The sequence below is a fragment of the Ornithodoros turicata genome, chromosome 3 (genome assembly GCF_037126465.1).
Source record: "Ornithodoros turicata isolate Travis chromosome 3, ASM3712646v1, whole genome shotgun sequence".
Classification (NCBI taxonomy): Eukaryota; Metazoa; Arthropoda; class Arachnida; order Ixodida; family Argasidae; genus Ornithodoros; species Ornithodoros turicata.
Window position 1 is genome coordinate 9,553,451 of NC_088203.1, and position 19,753 is coordinate 9,573,203.

Here is a 19,753-nt window from a genome sequence, read left to right on the forward strand (position 1 = left end):
GTTATTGGCTAGTAGGGGTGTGGTAGTCATTCGGATGTAGTGATAAATGATAAAAATATGGTCCAGAGCAGGCTTCCCGCTCCCGCCAAAAGCAGCCGATTTCCGTCCGCCGACTGAACCACATGGGTCATCATGTAAGATGGCGGAGGATGATCAGGAAATAGCAGCAGGTCTTCAAAGCTGCTCGTTGTCTCCTGAAAATTCCGTCATCTCTCCACTTCTGCCATGGGAAAACTTTTCCAACTGGGTGCATTGCATCTGCATCGTCGCCTTCGATTTGGAATTGGGGCAAGCGATGGAGGTAAACTTCATGTGTTAAAGTATCCTTACCCAACAAAAGGTACTGTTTGGAGTCCTTCACTCCGACATTAAATATTGTCATTACGTAAAACTTGAGCCTGGTATACTTCTGTCTTGGGATGACGCGAGGTCTTGCAATGTAGCTGCGTTTTCAGACGCTGATTGATTCATTTCCTTTGTTGCTGTTTAGATGACATATCCCCATCAAGCGAAACTGACAGAAAAAGAAGTAAGTATTGATCTCATGTTTTGTAGCATTCTTTTACATCCAACTTCACCATATCGAGCTCAAAATGTTCTTAAACATTTTTGGATTTCGTACCGTTACGTGACGCAGTTTTGTATGTGCTCTTCGGTGTAGTTCGGATGGCACTGAATACATTGTGCAGCAGCATTAGGCGCGTAAAGTTTTCATATAATGTATAAATTAACAGTGTAGTTCGTTCAGAGTGGGGCAACCGCAGAGGTGGAGCCGGATGGCAGGGGTGCCCCGGAAGCTTATAGGATGAAGTAAAAAAGCGAAAGATTAGAGAATCTTCAGTGCAGAATTTAGAATATATATATTTCTTACCAATTCACTTTCCACCGTTTTACATTTTTCTTTTTCTGCTAAATTTGTTGTTGTTTTGTAGAGCACTGGAACATGGACAAAATCAATTGCCACTTGTATGTGCGTAGCTAATGGTGTAAAGCATTCACGTAATTTCTCCGCCTAAATATTTCTGTGGCTATTTTACAATCTTTCAACAGTGCTTCTAGGGGTATGCTTCATAGTCATCCTACCCCCGGTGAGAGATAGCCTCAGGACAGCTCCGTGGAGAGTACAGCCTGAGCTTGAGTGACGAACAAATACGAACAACACAAACAAATACCATTTTCTACTTGTAGCTACGTTGTATGGAAAAATAATGTCTTCTACTGCACCTGCATACAGCTGCTGACTGTACAACATACGCAGAGTGTTTCACCTAATGTGTCACCAAATTTTCATGAAAAAATCTACCTGTCTGAGAATAATGGGTTAATATTGTTTAACTTCAGCGAACGTTCGTCTTTTGCCACGACTTAGTACTACTTTGATCAATTTTCAGTCGTGAGAAATCGAATTTTCTGAATTAAACTCAGAAATTGCCAAGTGAGTGTCACATTTTTCTGCACCATAAACAGAAAGTGCATGTCGGATTTATTCCATCGCATCACAAATTACATTCCCTACCACATGGTAATAAATGGGCAAAAGGTGCGAAAGCGCCGTTTCAAGAGGCGCGAAATTGTCAGCTGCGCTTAGTCGTCCGTCAAATTAAGGTACGAAGCGGAGGAAGAAAATAGTGACCTGCCCCTCCTCACTGTTGCTTCAGATAATTGGCGTGTAACCTTGCAACTGTTATCAGTAGAAGCACTGAAAAGGAAAAAGGAGGGGGGGGGGGGGCAGATCCATGTACATCTTTTGCCACTTCCTGCATTAAGTTGACTGAAAATTGACAGGGACTCAACAATTTGCTCCTTTCGAAACAATGGTCTCTGTAATTTTTTTTTCCTTCAGCTATTACCATTGTAGTAGGCAATGTGTTTTGTGATGGAATAGGGCAAATCAGACAAATGTCAAATTGGCAAATGTTGGAGTTCAGTTCAGAAAATTCGATTTCTTGAGGCAGAAAACTGATCAAAGTACTCCTATGTCATGGCAAAAGTTCACGAAAGAAAAACTCTGTTGACCCCATAATTTTCAGACAAGTAGATTTTTTACAATATTTTTACGACATCCTAGGTGAAACATAACGGTAGTGTCCAATTGAAGACAGAGTAGAGAACAAGGACAAGGGTGCCCTTGTTCTCTACTGGATGCACCCTTGTCCTTGTCCTCTACTGTCCCTGTCTTCCAATGGGCGCTGTCGTTATAGATAACCACCAATTAGCCCATTTTCTCGTCTTAATAAGTTGAAACGCCCAGTGCTAGCTATGCAATGATGTACAGCTCGCATCAGAGTTAATTTGAACACAATTCCGGCTGCGGACCCTGGTGGTGCTTAGAAGAAATAACAATGGACGGTGTTTGGGTCATCTCGTTGCAATTAGAGCGGTGACTCTCGTTCTGCTTCCTGCTTCGCAGGCTGGAACGGTGTTCAAACTAAGTTTGACACGCGCCGTACATCCCAGTAGAAACATCAGAGTCTCCCAACCTCAGTCTGTTTCATTCTACTCGTACTGGATCGCTGGGTTTTCCCATTTTGAAATACTTTATAAGTACTTTGTAAAGGTTTCGCTGAAATACACCACTCGCTGAAATATTTTACGAGGCTCCTTCAAACGTGCTTCCACACTGTAATACACGATACTGCATTTGCAGAAAAGCAGCATCTGCTACTTAGCATTTCCAGACTCCAATTCTGGCTGCATGGGGGACACGCAGTTTCAGTTCCGCATCCGACAATGTCCCCCTTCCCGGCCTCTGCCACCGGGATTGGTCGCCTACAACGGCGGTGCACCGGCCCCCTTGCAGGCCGACCCGGCGCATTTTTACGGCTACGTCTACTTTAGGCAGGTTAAGGACCCTTCTGTACGGAGGGGGTATTTTCAGAAGGCAAGTGACGACCTTCCTTTGTTTGAAGGAGATCTTGCAGTGTCTTTTTTTTTTTTTCATATAATTTTACCTTGTTTTTTTTTTCAGTCTGTTGTGGTGCTGACCAGGCTACCTCTGTTGGGTCTATTTTCCAAGGCCCTTTCTCTTATAGCACCCGAGTATTTTAATTGTGGAGATCCCAGTATTGAAGCAGGTACCGTTGTCCTCTATTATTGTATTCGTTGAAGTCCCTTATGGGGATTTTTGACAGCTTTCCAAGTGGGTCTTGCACAGTTTTTGAAGAAGTCCCATATTGGACTCCCCCCCCCCCTCCCCCCCTTGCACTTGATACACGTTCTTCTCTCACGGTTGCTTCCCGATGAGGAAAACTGTGAGAGATCGTCTAACCTCTGACATCACGACTTCTTCCCTCGTCCTATTAGCCTGCCAGAGCATGGACCAATGGCCACCTCCCGTACCCGGTCAGACTGTCGTGCTACCGCTCAACGGAGTCTTGCTCAAAGCACGACTTCCTGTCGACAGGGCAACGGGGTCGAGTCCTCCGCAGACAAGTCCTTCCCAGTTTCACCTTAGTGCTATTGCAGTGCCCTCGGTGCACGAGGTCGATATCTTCAGGTAGGCCCACGCAAGTGATGTGCCATCGGTCTCAGAGACTCTTCTGACGCTTTACAAAGATTAGCAGATGTGGATAATTAGGCATGTCATTGACGAGCTGAATAATTTGTGCGCTATTAAAGACCCGACGTTAAAAGGACTGTCTCCTAGAGCATGGATACCATTTTATTCCCCGTGATTGATAATGCAACAATGCAAGTTCTCATGTCCCTAAAACGCGTGGCTATTAAATAATCAAATTATATTAATTAGTGATGCATAGTTTTTTTGTGTGTGTGTGTCCCTGTGTGCTTACCCACTGGTACTATTCGGTTAAATGTCAACGTGATGTTTTTTGTGATCTTGTGCAGTTGATTACTCACTGCTCTGAACATGCAGTGTCTGCTATTAGAGTATATTCCTGCAAATTTCTGTAAAACTATATTAACTACATTGTTATTGTGAATGAAACTTCTGCTGTTGTTCACCAATAGCACTCGTGAATATAATTCGATTCGAATTTTGGAATTGCCGGATATGTACACGACTACTATACTTTTAAATTGGAAGGTCTTCTCTTGTCACAAAGGACAGGTATGCTGTACGGTTTCTGTATTGCATTTTTATGCGAGGCGGAAACACTGAGTGACACGCGCATTATTTGCACAAGGACCAAGGGAGATTGAGTCGTAAAAATGTGTTGCTGATTTTTCCTTTTTGTTTGTGTGTGTGTTTAAACGTGGATTCAAAACCTTACTTGGTATCGTAAAACAGCGTCACTCAGATTCTTAATACACAAAATGCAAATGCATCACAGTATTTTATGACAAGCAGCGTGGGATTCGTAAGTGTCAGTGCCGTAAATTGATAGGATTCCGAGCATACTACATAGAGTCAAAATTGGCACCTTAAAGTAGCAAAGAAATCATTTTTAGCAGTTTTCTTTCTGTAAAACGGTTAAGGAGGCCAGTAAAATGCACCACGAGAAGTAATTCACCCCACGGAGTCATGATTGTCGCAGAAATTGAGCTTGAAGTATGTACGTCCCAGAAAGCGACCGTGTGCAACGCTGACGGGGAACAGTGACAACCTCTGGCCTCGCACTGACAACACGCCGTCCACGCTCGCTGATGTCGTCTGCTAGTCAGCTGTTGAGGGATGTAAAGACGCATTGCACACGGGGAAACACCGGCGGGACAATGAAATCCTCCATGCGCACGATCACCCTTTCAATCCCTAATACCCCCCCCCCCCCCTCCCCCCGAGGGAACAGGTTTACCGACTACAAAAGGAGAGAGCCCTCACACACACAAAAAGAAAAAGGCGGGCGCTGACCTCGAGCGACCGTGCCGACGTTATGCCGTCATTGGGCCGTCCTTCTCCTCCTCGTTACACCCCGCGCGGGGAGAGTCGAGAGTGAACGAGTGCGGCTGTGTTTGCGTACATTGTGTGTGTGTGGCCTTCTGTACCCCTTTAATGCCCATATATTCGAATTGCTAATATACCTATAGGATGTCGATAAAGTGATTGCGGGATTGTAATTTCTCCCAGGTGCTTCCTTCCTATCCTGCCACATGTGCAGCTCCTCTGGGAACTCGTGATAGTAACAGAGGTAAATTTTGTTGTCTCCTACCTCGTGTTTTTGTCTTTCAACATCTGACTTGGACCAAAATTTTCAGCCCGTAGTGGTGATGGCGCAATCACCCTCCGTCTGCTCCGAGATGGTACAAGCCCTGGTGAGCATGATCTGGCCCCTTCGATACTGCGCAGACTACCGTCCCTTCTTCACCATTCACGATAGCGAGTTCAAGGAATACACTTCTACCAATCAAGCACTGTGAGTGTCCACTATTTGTACTCATGTACGTACTAACCTCATGTTGACGACGTCCTCGAAATGTGTAACCCTTGCTTTATAAGATTGTTTCGTATGATCTTTGTTGGGACCGACCCAGAACATTGACAACAGGATTTAGCGCCTCTTCTGAGCAGTCGAGTTGACTTGAGTCCCTGCTGTTTGCGTTCTGGGGCAGATGAGATTGTGTAATGATATCACGTAATATACAGTGTGTCCCAGAAAACGTGTCATTTAATTATAATAAAAAAACTACGCCACCTAGGTCTGTTTTGACCTTTTTATCCCCCTCGCAACAATAAACCGCGAAGCTGTGTGACATCGCTCTGGCGGAAAACAACGACCAGAACCCCAGAACACGTGGAGGGAACATATCGGGACAACTTGTGGCAACATTACGCGTCACCATTCTGCAAGTCGGCTTCACGTAATGCCTGCGTGCTTTAGGAGAAGCTCGCTTTAGACCACTGTCGCGTGACTCGCGGGTGAAAAGCACGTGCTACGTCTTTTGAATCATCTCGCGTATTTGGGCAGCATTGGCCGAAAACGGAGGTACAAAAGCGTTACAACCGACCTCTTTCATTGACAGTAACGGAAAATGAACAGTCACTGTTTATTTTCTAGCCTCAATTTTTATTTGGTTTAATTCGGAGTATCTAACTACCAGATGACTAATTTTAAGTAATTAGTCATCTCGTAGTTGCACACTTTCTTCGAGAGGGTATCCATCTGGCCATAGAACTCAACAGCAAAAACAATACCTATGCTGGTCTCATAGCTTTTTTTATAAAAATTATGGTCACTGTAACGTGATGCACCCTGTATAGAGCCTGAAGTTTTAGAGTTTTTCCTGATTCTTCCCCGAATCTGCATTCTGAATTGACGGTTTCCTCTTTACGGTGACACCTGATTTTAGCCCGTCAAATTGTCCTCACCGAAGAGTCTGTAGGGGTGCAGATTAACTCGTTTGGCAGCAAATGCAGTTACTTCACTGCTGTACCAAACCAGTACAGTTAGTTGTAACTAAGTCCATATCGGAATTTAGCACACTGCAAGTTTTCGCACCCAAATTTGCATGAATTTGGAGCACATGTTTATTTGCCCGATTTTTTGTCCCCCGAATTTAGAAAAAAATATTTCCCGATAACTTCAGTCTCTATCATGATGTGATCACCATAGGAACGTGGGAAATCGGGGGGGCATAAACCCACTAGCAAAAGAGATGTCACTGTCTTTTATAATTTTATTTTTGCTTCGTGGTTGATCAAGGAGGCTGTTTCGGCAGCATTTCCATTGTCGCTATACTTTCACAGGGCCCGCGAGAACTGCGTCGTGATTGGACAGTGGAAATTTGAATTTTGAACACACAGAAGCAGACGTACGACTACCGTAGCAGACGACAGCAACAGCTCCTATGAAAACATGTAGAATGATGATGATAATCAACTTTAGAAACAAGCATCTCTTGTGGGACATCCACCTCTTGTGCAAAAATACTAAGGAAGGCTGAAGTACAAAGTATTGCAGAAATTGAGGAAGCAATAATCGGGTCGATGAGTAGCGCCACCGCTAGCTTCCAAAAGCGGCGCTGGGGAGGGGTGCCTTTGACATGCTCGTTATAATTAGAACCTGAAGTTTATGGAAAATATTTTTTTCTAAATTCGGGGAGTAAAAATCGGGTAAATAAACATCTGCTCTAAATTCATGCAAATTCGGGGGTAAAAACTTCCAGTATGCTAAATTTGGGGAGAAATCGGGCTCAGTTACTCAAATGAACTGTACTTGTTTGGTACAAACGGTGATGTAACTGCATTTGCTGCCAACCAAGTTAGTGTGCATTCCTACAAACGTCTCAGTGAGGGCAATTTGCCGGGTAAAAATCGGGTTTCACTCTAAAGAGGCAACCTTCAATTCGGGGTGCAAATTCGGGGAAGAATCGGGTTACCCTAAACCTCGGGAACCCTAAAGCTTCAGGCTCTAGTTATAATCTAGTAGGTCCTGAACAGAATTGTGCTTGATCATCCAGGCCGTCCGTGATCCTGGGAGTGACCAACCCGTTCTTCGCCAAGACGTTTCAGCACTGGCCGCACATCATACGCATCGGTGATGAATATCCTCCTAGTGAGTTCTCGTCTCCTCGCTGGTTCCCCTTTTCTCTATTGTCATAATGCCATTATGTTGAAATGAAAAGGTATCATTGCTTTTTCAGAAAGAATGATGTTTTGGCGTAAGGTTATGTACCATGACCAGCTTCATGCTTGCTCCTCCTAACGAAGGTGATATCAGAAACGGGGATTGCTATTTCAGATTCTCCACAGAGGCACAAGATCAAGAAAGCGAGCAATCTTAGGACACTAGACTCGAAACCAGGTAGGAAGTGTGTTTCTATTCTGACGTACAGTGAACCCTCGTTAATATGACCCCCGATAATCTGACATACGCGCTTTACGACCATACTCCTAGGGAACAATGCAGTGAAACCTCTGCAAATCCCCCCCGTTAATATGACAATTCCGCATTATGACCAAAATTTTCGGGAACGACCATGGTCATAATAACGAGGGTTCACTGTACATCGGTTACGGCAAGGTAAGTGTCCTTCAAGGGACCTTTGGAGGTAAATTGAAATAAATAAATAAATAAGTCAACCGCTATCCGTCAGATGTTTGACTGACGTCCACCTGGTCGTGATTATTTAAAAAAAAAGACTAGGTGAATTAGGAATACTAGGTGAAATTGCAAGCTACTGTAAAATAGGTATAGTGTATCTATACTTAGGGCCCTGTGTTTTCGGGTTTGATGTTTTTTGAAAATCACGGGGTAAAAATCTGGTGTTCTTTCGGCGGCCGTAAAACGGTAAAGTCGGGCAATATCGGATGGAAAATTAAAAAAAAGGAGCACTTCTCGCGTTTGACATAAACATGAGATGCGGTACATAGTGCCCTCTAGTGCCAATATTGGTGGCTGAATTTGCACTATGCCAAGTTAGTTTTTGAGTTTTTTTGTGTTTTACCCTAAGTGATGATGGTGCACATCTGGGGGTAAAAATGAGTTTTACCCCAAAACACAGAGTCCTCTCTACTCAGGTAAATACGGTATGTTTATGTTTAACGACCATGGCCTTTCTATTTTTTTTAGGCCTGTATACACAGTACAAGCCTCTGCTTCAAAAGGACAAGATGCTACTCAAAAAGTTACTAAAGGTGGGCATTGGTGACTAAAGTGCTAAATGTGGAGCCCTCTAAATTCACGCTGTGCAGGGGATTCAAACTAAACGTCCCTCTGAAGTTCAGAGTGCATTGCTCAAACGATACCTGCTGGAACTGACGCAGAGTTTCATGATCCCTCTGGTGAGTAGGATGCACGGAAATTGCACCTTTTCCTCTGTTGTGGTACACATTTTAATTTTTGATATTTTGCGCCTGTTTCAGGAACGGTACATGGCGAGCCTCATGCCTCTACAGAGGAATATTTCTCCATATAAGGTAACGTACGGCGCTGGAAAAAAAGGTTTCGGAACACGCTCCGGCACATACCTTCCTTTGAGTGACACGCTAGCAGCGAATGGCACCCATGGACTTGCAAACGGGTGACAGGGTTGCCTATGCACATGTCCGTAAGTCCGTACAGTCCCGTTCGCTAGCGTGTCACTCCGAGGAAGGAAGGCGTCGGAGCATGTTCCGTAAACTTTTGTGCAGCAATGTACGGATCCAGACAACAGCTTACGGAACACCAGAGCAACGTATTTCTTGACCGGAGCGACACCCTAGCAGCAGAACGGGAGCGGTCACACTTACTGAGAGGTGCATGGAGTACCTTGTCACCTGTGTGTAAGTCCGTCTGCTCCTGTTTGCAGCAACGGTATCGCTCCGACGACTATATACACCACTGCGGTGTTCCGTAAACTTTTGTCGGGACCTGTACCTTTTTTGTGCAGATTCGTGAAGAATTGAAAGTGATTTACCGTATGCCAACGTTTGATCGATGAACGTAGGGCACTCCGTCACTGGGACCTTTCAAGCCGGACGACTTCTTGAACACCCTGGAGAATGCTGGACCGCAACTGACTACAGGAATTAAGGGAGACTGGGCTGCCCTCTACAGGTATGAAGTGGAAATGTGAACGTAGCGGACGTCGAGGATCCACCTCTGATATATGCTCCTACACCAGCCTAGAGATGACTCGCATAAATCTCGACGCGTAGATCAAAAGTGCATTGTGCTGTGGGGGTTAAATTCCAGTACGAATCAGTGTTATTGTTGGGAAATAACGTATTGACTTTATCTTAACAGATGATGCTGTCCGAAATAAGTATGTACACCCAACGTGGCAAAGCAAGAACACAATTCCGTTTGACTGTGCCGATCTCCTACAATCATGCCGTGCGACGTACATGAGCAATTTTTAGTGTAGAGAGGAAATAACGTATAAAATAACTAAGTATTTGCTAGAATTATCACGGCGAATATCGGTTCACATGTGATAGAAGAGAAATTACATAAAGTAAATCACAGGCGGTATGACACTGCACAAAAATGCACAAAACATCACATGCAAAAGAACATGTTTCCCATGGTTCCTGCTTAGCTTGTTGTCACGTTCTATTACCGTAGTTCTGCTGCACTATGGCCTTTATGGCATGTGCACCAAAAAAAAAAAAAACTAATCATCTAATCGTAAAAGTGAAGAGAAAGCTTATGTCACTGTCCAAAATGTGGGGTTTGATCTTACCGTTATTCGTACTGTAAAGTTTGCCTTTCGTTTTGTTCTCTAGGAAGTTCTTCAGGTGCAGCAATTTTTCTGGCTGGTACAACAGCAGGTACAAGGAGGCCTGTCAGAAACTGCAAGCGCTGCATGTCGAAGCCATCTCGGATGCTGTAAGTCCCTGGACTTTTTACGGTTAACCTGGCTCAATGGCAGCATGAGGTTGTGTTGTAGGCAGCAGACTTAACGGATGTCCTTGATGCATATCTGTGCAGGAGATATTTTCTCCACTGTGGGATGAGAGCACGCAGACACCCACAAAAGTTATCTGCGACGAAACGTGTTGCGGGTTTTACTGTTTTTCCGGCATTTCGTCACCCATTTGAATTGTCGAGTGGCCGTAGAGTTGTTTGTTGCGAATAATAAAAGGAACTATATTTCGTTGTTAGTTGTGGCTCAGAAAATTACTTCTGCGATCCAGTAAGTTTGCTCAAGCCTTGTTTTAGATTACCACCAATGAGGGTGAATTTTACGACTATATTTTATGCAATCCATCAAACTTACATTGGGTACTCAGGAGTTAATAACACTAATTTATTGTTTGAGCATTATATGATGAAAGCTTCAATGCTTGTTCTTCTGGTAAACATAGAAAGTGTGTATAGTAAGCACAACATTCCACATTGGTGATGTAGGACCCTCTGTGCTGGATCCAGGACAAGCAAGAAGTGGAGGTTGTCGACCTCGTGCTAAGACTCAAGGACAAATTGGTACGCAGAAAAACAAAACAATATTCTCCTTGTAAAAACTTCCTAAGTTCCACAGAGCAATTAATTGTGTGCACCACAAGGCTTATTGACTGTTCGCTGGTCATCATCTGCACTAGTTTTGAAACGGTGACTGCCGCCATGATGTAGGTACGGTGTACCGTAATTTCACGCGTATAAGCCGCAGGACCCTTTTTTAGGAACGTTTTGAAAATTTTCGGGCAGATAAGCCGCATGCAATACCACGCGACTGATTTGTGCGACAAAGGAAGCCATAGACCCTGTCTTCCATACTCCGGGGTTGGCATGGTGTACAACAAAGGAGGTCAGTCCTAGTGTTCTAGCAAGATCGGATTGTGCCCTTGTTCTGTGTTTTTCATGGATCGACGGGTCAGTGGCTTTCCAGAAGACATGAATCACTGTCACCACTTTTCTTAAAGCTGCTTGGGGGAAGGCATCAGGAAGGCCAGTCTACACGAACGTGGACGTGCCCCTGTTACGCATCGTTCCTGGATTGGCAGGGCGGTGCTGTTCCAGAGACACTGTCGGCCTTTTCGTTAAAACCGGCGTATGGGGAAAATAGTCATCAGATAAGCCGCTCCAGTGGATAAGCCGCAGAGTGCCCGTGAGAAAAAAAAATTGCACAGAAGCCACGGCTAATACGCGTGAAATTACGGCAATTTTCCAGTCTCTGCTATATTTAGAAGGTTTCGTCATGTCTTTTAATGCACTTCTAACAATGTGCAAAGCTCTACAGCTCAGCTACAAGATATTCCCTAGCAGACAACTGGGCCAATGGCGGCGTCTGCTGTATGCAGTATGCGGCACTACTGATATTGTGGCACTGTGCGAATGGTTAACACAGCATGCGGCAGAACTTGTGCCTCATAAACAGTTATTTGCCTTTTCTTCCATTAGAATATTCTGTGGGAATGTCGCTTGTGTGAATACACAGGAGAATACGGACACGCAACTTGCTCGCTCACTTGTACGGTGTTGGACAAAAGTTTAAAGGACACGCTTCAGCACATTCCTTCTTCGGAGTGACATGCTAGAAGCGAATGGTACCGTACAGACTTGCAAACAGATGACTGGGTTACATAGGCACATGTCTCTAAGTCCGCACGGCCTCATTCGATACGAGCGTGTAACTCTAAGGGAGGAATGCGCCGGAGCGTGTTCCGTAAACTTTTGCCCAGCACTGTACATTACAAACCGGTTAACACAGTGTCATTTTACAGTTTACATATCAGGATCAGGGTTTTACGCAGACTTTTGCATGCAAATTCGGCACGAAGAGGTTACGACTTAAGCCCCTAGCTTTCTGCGGTGGAAAATTAAATTTTCCACGAAGTGGGATTTACAAATACGCGGTATGCCGCGGGCAACAGAAAACAGTAAAAAAAAAAAGAGAAGTTTCAACATTCTCTCAGAATCACACAAATGCACAGAGTATAGATGATTCTCAATTTACCATAAGAGATACATACACAGGGTGTGTGCAGATATACCAAAGTGGGATTTGCATGCGCAACTCGTTGTCCATGGAACTGACAAATTTCTGGTGGCGCATTCATGAGCGCGAAAGCCATAGAAAAATTGTTAACCTAAAGTAACAAACAAACAAACCAAGACTAGCCTAATTTGACGTAAACTGACACCACAGGAAGTGTGAGGTGAAGCCAACTTGCAGTGTGGTGACACCAAGCGAAGGAATGCCCATTATTCTGTAATATACCGAATATTCCGCAAAAAATTGACGATTCTGCGGGAAACCGTATGTTCCGCGAGACATGGCCAATTCCGCAAAATTTCGCGGAAATCGGTAGGCTGTAGTTATGACTGTAGTTTATGCCATGTAACACATGCAGCACTGCTAAGCATTGCCCATCATCTCTTCTTCCCATCCCAACAGACATCGGGCGAAAGAGGGAACCTGCCCCTGACGCCCCACACGATGGACAAACTCCGGGACCACGTGCGCACTATTGTATCCAAGCTCCCGGAGGACTTACAGCAGGTCTTGGCTTCCAGCTAATGCTGCCTCGCTTGTGTTGACCCGTTTTTTCATGCTCATTTCATGTGTACATACCTCATCCGATGACATGGAAAGTTGATTTTAATGCCGACCAACCACGTCACAAATGTTGCCATCCACTTGCCCGTCTGCTTTCCCGTTACTTGCGAAAGCAGCAGTTGCTTACTTATTTTCGAAAGATGGGTACCCGTGGGCCTAGGAGCGACGTTCCTTGTCTTGGGACGTTATCCGTGCCCCAAATTTTGGGTACTGCAGTGACGCTGGATCGAGTCCCAAAACGAGGAACACTAGACACGAGTAAGGCCCCTAGCTTTCTGCGGTGGAAAGTTACAATTCCTGCGAAGTGGGACTTTCAAAACAAGCAAAAAAAAAAAAAGTTGCAGCATTCTCTCAAGATCGCTCACCGACTTGTCCCACGTGCTTTTCCAGCATTTCGCCACTTTTCAGTGCACGAAGAAAGTTCGACTCTACCCCGACAAGTGCCAGCAGTATTGGTCGCAACAGGCATTGCACTCGCGACTGATCGGGTTTAATCCGCAAAAATGTCAGAAGATTGATCGAAATCCTTACACAATTCAGTACTATATATCGAACATTCTGAAAAAAAAAAAAAAAAAAAGAAACAATTATGAAGCAAAATTCCGCAAAATTTTGCGGAAAGCTAGGGGGCTCTAGACATGACCTGCGTTTGATTCAGAAAGGTAATCTTGCTTCTGAACAAAACCTTTTTATGATCGCTGTTCTAATTTAATTGTTTAACGACGACTAATTCGGGCAAAGATTTCTTATTGCGCGTCAAGCCGCGTTCCTTGCGGTGATGTCCGGACTTCCGCGAATAATCGAGCAATCTCAAGAAACAATGTACATACTCACGACATCTATGGCTGTACATAGTAGCATTTGAAGGATTCAATTTTAATTTCAAGTGAACAGAGCTCACTGGTAATTTAATACTACTTTGCGTTCCCACGACTGAGATTTTTTTGTACGTGTGTCCTCGTGGATTTTGCTTGGGGGAAAATAATCGTGTAACGGCAAATTCGGGTGGGCATTTCATGGCAATGCGGCCTGGCGCTCGGAAATTGCTAGGTCGGAGCCTGAGCTGGATCATGTGACCGTTGTCACCCGTACATGAGTGCCAAGACTCTAGCAGTTTTAGTCACTTGGATCACGCTCGGGGCATTGCGGTCGCCCCTCTTTGGGTTCCGTCGTCTGCTAAATCACGTGAAATTTGACGTGCGGGCCAATGACGTCGGTCGTTTCGAGACCGGGCGAAAAAAGTGGTAGCTGGCAAATTCTCGGCGCTTGGAAAGCCCACCACGACGACATGCGAGACTGTCTCGCTTTCACCAAGCGCACATGACTGCTCGAGATCTGGCAAAAGAAAAGTTGCCACGAAATGACCACCCGAATTCACCATAAGCTTCTGAGATCCTGCCCTAGAATTTCACAGGCATTTTGTCCGTGGCTTCCATTAACGACGTGTCCCCGAGACACTATTTTTTCAGGCATGACCAGAGCACAAGAAGCAGTAGACTGCTTCATTACTCACAACAATACCCAAGGTGCAACATTTTTTTACTAGCTTCACAAAAAACCTAGTTGAGATTAGCGACAGAGCTTTGTTAGACTAAATGGTGACAAAGTTGGTGCTCATAAGGCGAAGGACCTCTTTATAAAGTTGACTTTCCAAGGAAAAAAAAAAAGAAGAGACTCTCGAGGCTGCCAATAACTCCTTCAGCTGTGTACTGTCATTTTTTTTTAAAAGATGATAATCAAAAGAGGTGTGTGTAAAGAAAATGTGTCCTCCACCACAAGTCAGTGTCAGGCTTGAAACACGATGAATTAAACGATTTTATTGGTTGATGGTTTTGCATCTCTGTTTCAAAGTCATACTAAGAATGTTTTATAACGAAAGCTTTTTGTACGGCCTTGGGCCAGCTAGTGCTCATGTTCAGGAAATTCCTTAGTGGCACAGTGAAACTTCCCATTACGGACACCTCTCCTAGCGAGACACACCCTACTACAGACAGTTGGATTTCCCCGCCGACAAGCCTCAGTGATATTTTCCTTCAGCGGACAAGGACCCTGGTCCCATGGGTGTCCGTACTAGGGGGGGTTTCACTGTATCTTTGTGAGCACACTACTTTTGTCAATGCTGCTGCGTTGCAGAGCACTGGCAAAGCTACAGAGGGCTGCACCGAGGGGCTTCCCATGGGTGTACCGAGAAGGGGGCAGGGGGGACCGTGCCTCCCCCCCTCCCCGGAGCGCCAAGGCCGCTTGTGAAATACAGTAAAACCTCCAAAGTCGGACACCTCTCTACCTCTGACAAGCTTTCATTGCACCGGCAGGCTCCCATTGAAACTACATGGAGACGAAATTCTCTATGTCGGACACCTCCCTATCTCGGAAGTAGGACAGGGTTTTCCCTGCCAAGTCGGACAAAACCCTGGTCAAATTACCTCAATCTCGGCTCATCTTTGCACCAAAAAGACCCAGAATGCGCCAGTGCCCTTGACTTTCGCCCTTTTTTCCTCCCTATACTGGTCTCAGCACTTTGTTGTTTGTTTTTCCCGAATCCAAAAACGGGTGTTGTCAGTCTACGTTGTAACTATTCTTTGTGCGAACACTTGTCTTCGGTTTGTCTAGAGCCTTTGAACGCGCACTGCACCAAGGCAATGAAAAGTGGGCTTCAGAGATAAGTCCTTGAGCTTAATTCCAAGTGGGTTTAAATTATCAGGCAAGCAGTACGCTGCTCGACGCTCCAAAAGCTGGAAAAGCTCCAGAGGTAATGCCATTGAGTGGAATCTGCACGGAATTGAATCTACCAAAATCGGTAATAATTATCAGTGAAGAGTGGGTTGAGAGGTTCCAGGTACCACAAATGACAATGAATTGAAGAAAGGGGACATTTCTCGCAACGCGGCTGTGATCTTTTCCATTTTTTGTTTCCCTCGTATTCTGTAACTCGGACACCTCCCTATGTAGGACACACTTCGGCTGCACCGCGGATCTCCAAGATAGGCAGGTTTCACTGTATAGTGCACTCTTTAGTCATTAGTCGTAATGATTATTCTCAGATGGCATAATAGGAACATGTGAGCGTCTGCACAGTCCGCAACGTCCGGCTCCAGAAAGAGAGTTAGTGGTGCCATCGTAGTAAACTAGCACTGCAACGAGGACTGACAGGGGAGAAGACAAACACTGTGCTAGACTTTCAACAACAGAAAATCTAGTGTTTGACCCGTCAGACCTCTTTGCAGTGCTAGTTTACAATGGATCTGTACAAACTTGCCCAGTTCACCACAGTCATGGAGGTAGTGGTGGTTGCATGCTTGCCCCCTCCCCCCCCCCCCTGAAAAAACCCTGGTAACACCCATGGGGATTTTTTTTTCTTCAATATTCATTCAGTAATACTGTCCCCAAGCGAACAACAATGCTCAGGGTAAGGGTGACAGTTGAGCCCTTAAAAGCATGACTGATTGTGTCTATTGGCAGGATACTCCCCTATTAACGGTAGAAATAATATTTAAGCCAATTATCTGCATCCATCGAAAATGAGCCACTGGCATCAAGTCACATCCCTTGAGGTCTACTATTGAATACCTCCAAGTATCATTATTCAGTAGCAAGTATCAATCATTCGAAAGCGGCGCTTCATACTCACCGTGGCCTTTTTAGGCAACTTATAGAATACCAAATAAAATTTACCTATTTGGTGTGGGGCCATCTGCATTAGAAACCTGAAACATTTCGATTCACCCTTTTCTGCTACCTGCCCTCGAAGGACATGAAGGAACCACTCGGTCGAGCTGTTGTTTCTCCAACTTTATTAACCAAAGAGGGAGAGTTACTTATCTGATAACGCAGCCTCCTGGTAGTCTTCCTCGGTGCTGTTCGTCGTCGACACACTTACCTTTGTCGCCTCACTTCAACCAGTCTCCTTCACCGCGGAATTGTTTCCGTTCGAAGAACCTCAATACTCGCAAAAACATGTGCACGAGAACTCAAGAACCACTCGAGAATGAGAACCCATTGTGTCGGTGCACGCTGTCTGAGAAGTGTGCGGTGCTGCATTTTTCCATCCCTTAAGATGCTGTTTTCTCCTCTCCGAGAAACACACTTTTTAAAAACTGAACGACACCTCACAGCAGAACTTAAAACTCTCTTTAAAAAACCATCACACGTGTTTGCCTCTTCGAAAAGAAAAAAAAGAGAAAAGACCTCGTGGCGTGCACAGCATTTCTCCGACACTAGGATTCATTGCACCACATGACGGATGAACACAACCAGATGCACACACAAAACCATTTTTTAAAAGACCTCTCTCTTTTGACTGTGTGTTTTAAAAAAGAACAGCAAACTTCACCCACGCACGGATTTTTCACGCACCAAATGAACAAGGCACACACGGAACCACACATGCACACATCAACGAAGAAGCAGATCGCCGCATCTTTAATGTGTTTCACTTTTTTTTTTTTTAACATGCATGATCACACAAACCAATGTGGAAGTGGGAGGGGAGAACCAACATAACACCGACACCGAGGTCCATCAATTAGACGGCGCAACCACGACGACCAGGTGATCTTCTTCCGCCGACTCGATGTTGGCACACGCTCGGCGCAGGACTTGAAGGGCGAAGTCGCAGGGGGGAAACGCGTACAGGACCCGCGTCGGCGGGCGCGGAATGACGCCCGCGGCCTCCTTCTGCTTCAGGTAACTCACCAGGTTTCGAAGCGGCCTCGATGGCTGTGACGGGTCGGCCATGGCGACCAGGATGGCACAGCCCTGTGCCAGTCGTCTTTCGACGTCCGCCAGTTTCGGCGGGTCGAGTCGCAGACGTTGCGTGATGCGCAGCGCGCTCTGGTCGCCGAGAAGAGAGTCGACGGACTCGCCGGAACAGTGTAGCATTCTTGCCGGAAAAACGGTGTTTTTCAGCACGAGAGTTCCCTGCCATGCGACTGCGCACGATTTAGCGATGTCCTGCAAAGACGTTGCAGTTTTTGCGCTCACACCGTCTGCTTTCTTGTTCGACCCTGTCGTCGGTTGAGAATTGTTCGCAGACGACGAAGACGATGGCGGCGGAGGACTCGGCGGCGTTCGAGGCCTCCACGATCCTGACGTCGGGGGCGGTGGGGGAGGCCACGATTCCCAACGTCGTGGAGGGTCTTCGTAACGGGGTGCCGTCCACCCAGGTTCCATGTAATCGGGAGGCGGAGGTGCACGGTACGGCTCAGGAGGATAGCCGGGCGGATAGTAGCTAAACGGATCTGGTTCGGCGAAGTCAACCCGAAGTCGCTTGTCTGGTCCGCCAAGTGGGAATCCTCTCATTTCTTGGCAAGCTGCTTGTGCGGCATCGATACTGTCATATTGTAGGTAGGCGTGGTTGTCCCCCTTGACAAAATCAATTTTTCTGATAGCTCCGAATCGGTCAAATTCCCTCTCGAGGTGCGCGAGTGACGTCCACGATCCCAAACCACCAACCCAGATACGAGTGGACGGCGTGGCTTTTCCGTACCCGATTTTACACTGGAATTTTCCGATGTACTGTCCCGACATTTCAACTTTAGCCCTATGGGCCATGTCCAGGTTCAGAAATTTGATGAAGGCATAGGCGTTGCCTTGACCGGGCGGCGGACGTTTCACGTCAACATCTTCTACCACGCCGTACCTTTCAAAGATACGCCGAAGGTCGGCCTCTGAAATTGTAACTTCAAGATTGCCCACAAACAAGGTCCGGGTCGCCTTATCGTCATCTTCGGGCGCTACATGGTGCAAATAGTTGGGAAATTTCTCTTTCTTTGATTCTTCGCGTCGGAAACGTGGATAAGGACCTCCACGATCTATCGGTCTCGGATCTAACGGAACACGATCTATACCACGGTCAATTCCACCACGAATCCCACGGCGACCCCCCGGAGATACAGGATGGTGGTACTCGGGGCTCAAACTTCTTTGCCGAACACGTAACACAGGTTCAACCTGAACTTGCTTATCGAACAAAATCATGCGAGCTTTTGCATGTCTGGCTTCTTTTGCCTCTTCGTACGTCCGAAAATACACGTAAGCTACACGATCTGTGCCTTCATGAACAACTTTAACGGACACATCGCCATACCGACTGAACTGGTCTTGTAACGTATCTCGCAGCACCACGTCGGACACTTTGTGGTTAAGATTCGACAGGCACAACACTTTGTAACCGTTGTACGGAGGACTGCGATCCACTTTCATTCGATAATCGTCAAAGCCCGACATACCACCACGATCAGCAGAGAGGTCGCGATTCCGCCGCCGGTGATCACTTGGGGACTTGTTGGAGCCGCCTCGCCTATCTCGGCGGTCTGGCGTGCCACGATCCCGGGGGCTGTCGTCGTAGCGAGGCATGGGAGTTCGAGAACGCTTACTTTTGCCAGGAGAATCCCGGTCCTGTAGTCTTCGCATAATACGTCAACACAAACACAACAAGTTACTGGGACTGCGCACAAATCGCAGATAGCGTGGGTTCACTGAGACATGCAAACAGCACGAAACGCCATTTTGGTTAACTGTGGATCGATAAACAAAGATAGCGTGTTGCTCCGCGTCAAAGGCATAGGCATTGGCATAGGTTAGCAAAAAAATTTTTACGGTTTAAAAACTGACTTCAAAATTAAAATTACAAACATGTCGATGCAATATTTCAGCACCATCGAAGCTATTTCGACTTGAAATATAGAAAGGGTGAGGAACTAGTTTTCTTCTCGGATGTTAACAAGTTGGAGGACAGGTAGACCACGATATGAAAGGGAATGAGGGAGGAGAAAGATGTATGCGGCATTTTTGTAGCAGATCATTTAAAACGACGTTGTATGCGGTAATCGCAGCGCATATTTTTGTTCACGTTTCGGTTCATCACATCTCGTAC

The 19,753-nt window shown here is 45.8% G+C and overlaps 2 protein-coding genes across 4 annotated transcripts; one reads left to right on the top strand and one right to left on the bottom strand.

Moving 5' to 3' along the window:
• The first annotated feature begins 102 nt into the window (after positions 1 to 102).
• On the top strand, positions 103 to 14,706 carry LOC135388018 (protein DENND6B-like). Of its 3 annotated transcripts, XM_064617291.1 has the most exons (17): positions 113 to 301; positions 491 to 529; positions 2,648 to 2,881; positions 2,969 to 3,074; positions 3,304 to 3,496; positions 5,027 to 5,087; positions 5,155 to 5,312; positions 7,357 to 7,451; positions 7,540 to 7,557; positions 7,638 to 7,700; positions 8,469 to 8,533; positions 8,591 to 8,680; positions 8,762 to 8,815; positions 9,325 to 9,434; positions 10,106 to 10,208; positions 10,731 to 10,805; positions 12,718 to 14,706. In XM_064617291.1, the coding sequence occupies exons 1-17, from the start codon at positions 140 to 142 to the stop codon at positions 12,838 to 12,840; spliced, it is 1,749 nt and encodes a 582-aa protein (XP_064473361.1). In that variant the 5' UTR covers positions 113 to 139; the 3' UTR covers positions 12,841 to 14,706. The 3 variants fall into 3 exon arrangements, with proteins under 3 accessions (XP_064473363.1, XP_064473361.1, XP_064473362.1); XM_064617293.1 differs by lacking the exons at positions 10,731 to 10,805; positions 12,718 to 14,706 and adding an exon at positions 10,311 to 10,439 and having other exon boundaries at positions 103 to 301; XM_064617292.1 differs by lacking the exon at positions 7,540 to 7,557 and having other exon boundaries at positions 121 to 301.
• A 2,285-nt stretch (positions 14,707 to 16,991) lies between these two features.
• Positions 16,992 to 19,408, bottom strand: LOC135388019 (RNA-binding protein spenito-like). The gene has a single exon (XM_064617295.1). It carries the CDS (start codon positions 19,288 to 19,290, stop codon positions 17,398 to 17,400), a length of 1,893 nt encoding a protein of 630 aa, XP_064473365.1. The 5' UTR covers positions 19,291 to 19,408; the 3' UTR covers positions 16,992 to 17,397.
• Between the last annotated feature and the right edge of the window lie 345 nt (positions 19,409 to 19,753).

What these genes read in the sequence shown, in the direction of transcription:
- LOC135388018 (XM_064617291.1), top strand. Translation starts at nt 140, where the DNA reads ATGGCGGAGGATGATCAGGAAATAGCAGCAGGTCTTCAAAGCTGCTCG. An exon ending in CGAAACTGACAGAAAAAGAA is followed by an intron (nt 530 to 2,647) that starts GTAAGTATTGAT and finishes CTGCATTTGCAG; the next exon opens with AAAAGCAGCATCTGCTACTT. An exon ending in GGAGGGGGTATTTTCAGAAG is followed by an intron (nt 2,882 to 2,968) that starts GCAAGTGACGAC and finishes TTTTTTTTTCAG; the next exon opens with TCTGTTGTGGTGCTGACCAG.
- LOC135388019 (XM_064617295.1), bottom strand. Translation starts at nt 19,290, where the DNA reads ATGCGAAGACTACAGGACCGGGATTCTCCTGGCAAAAGTAAGCGTTCT.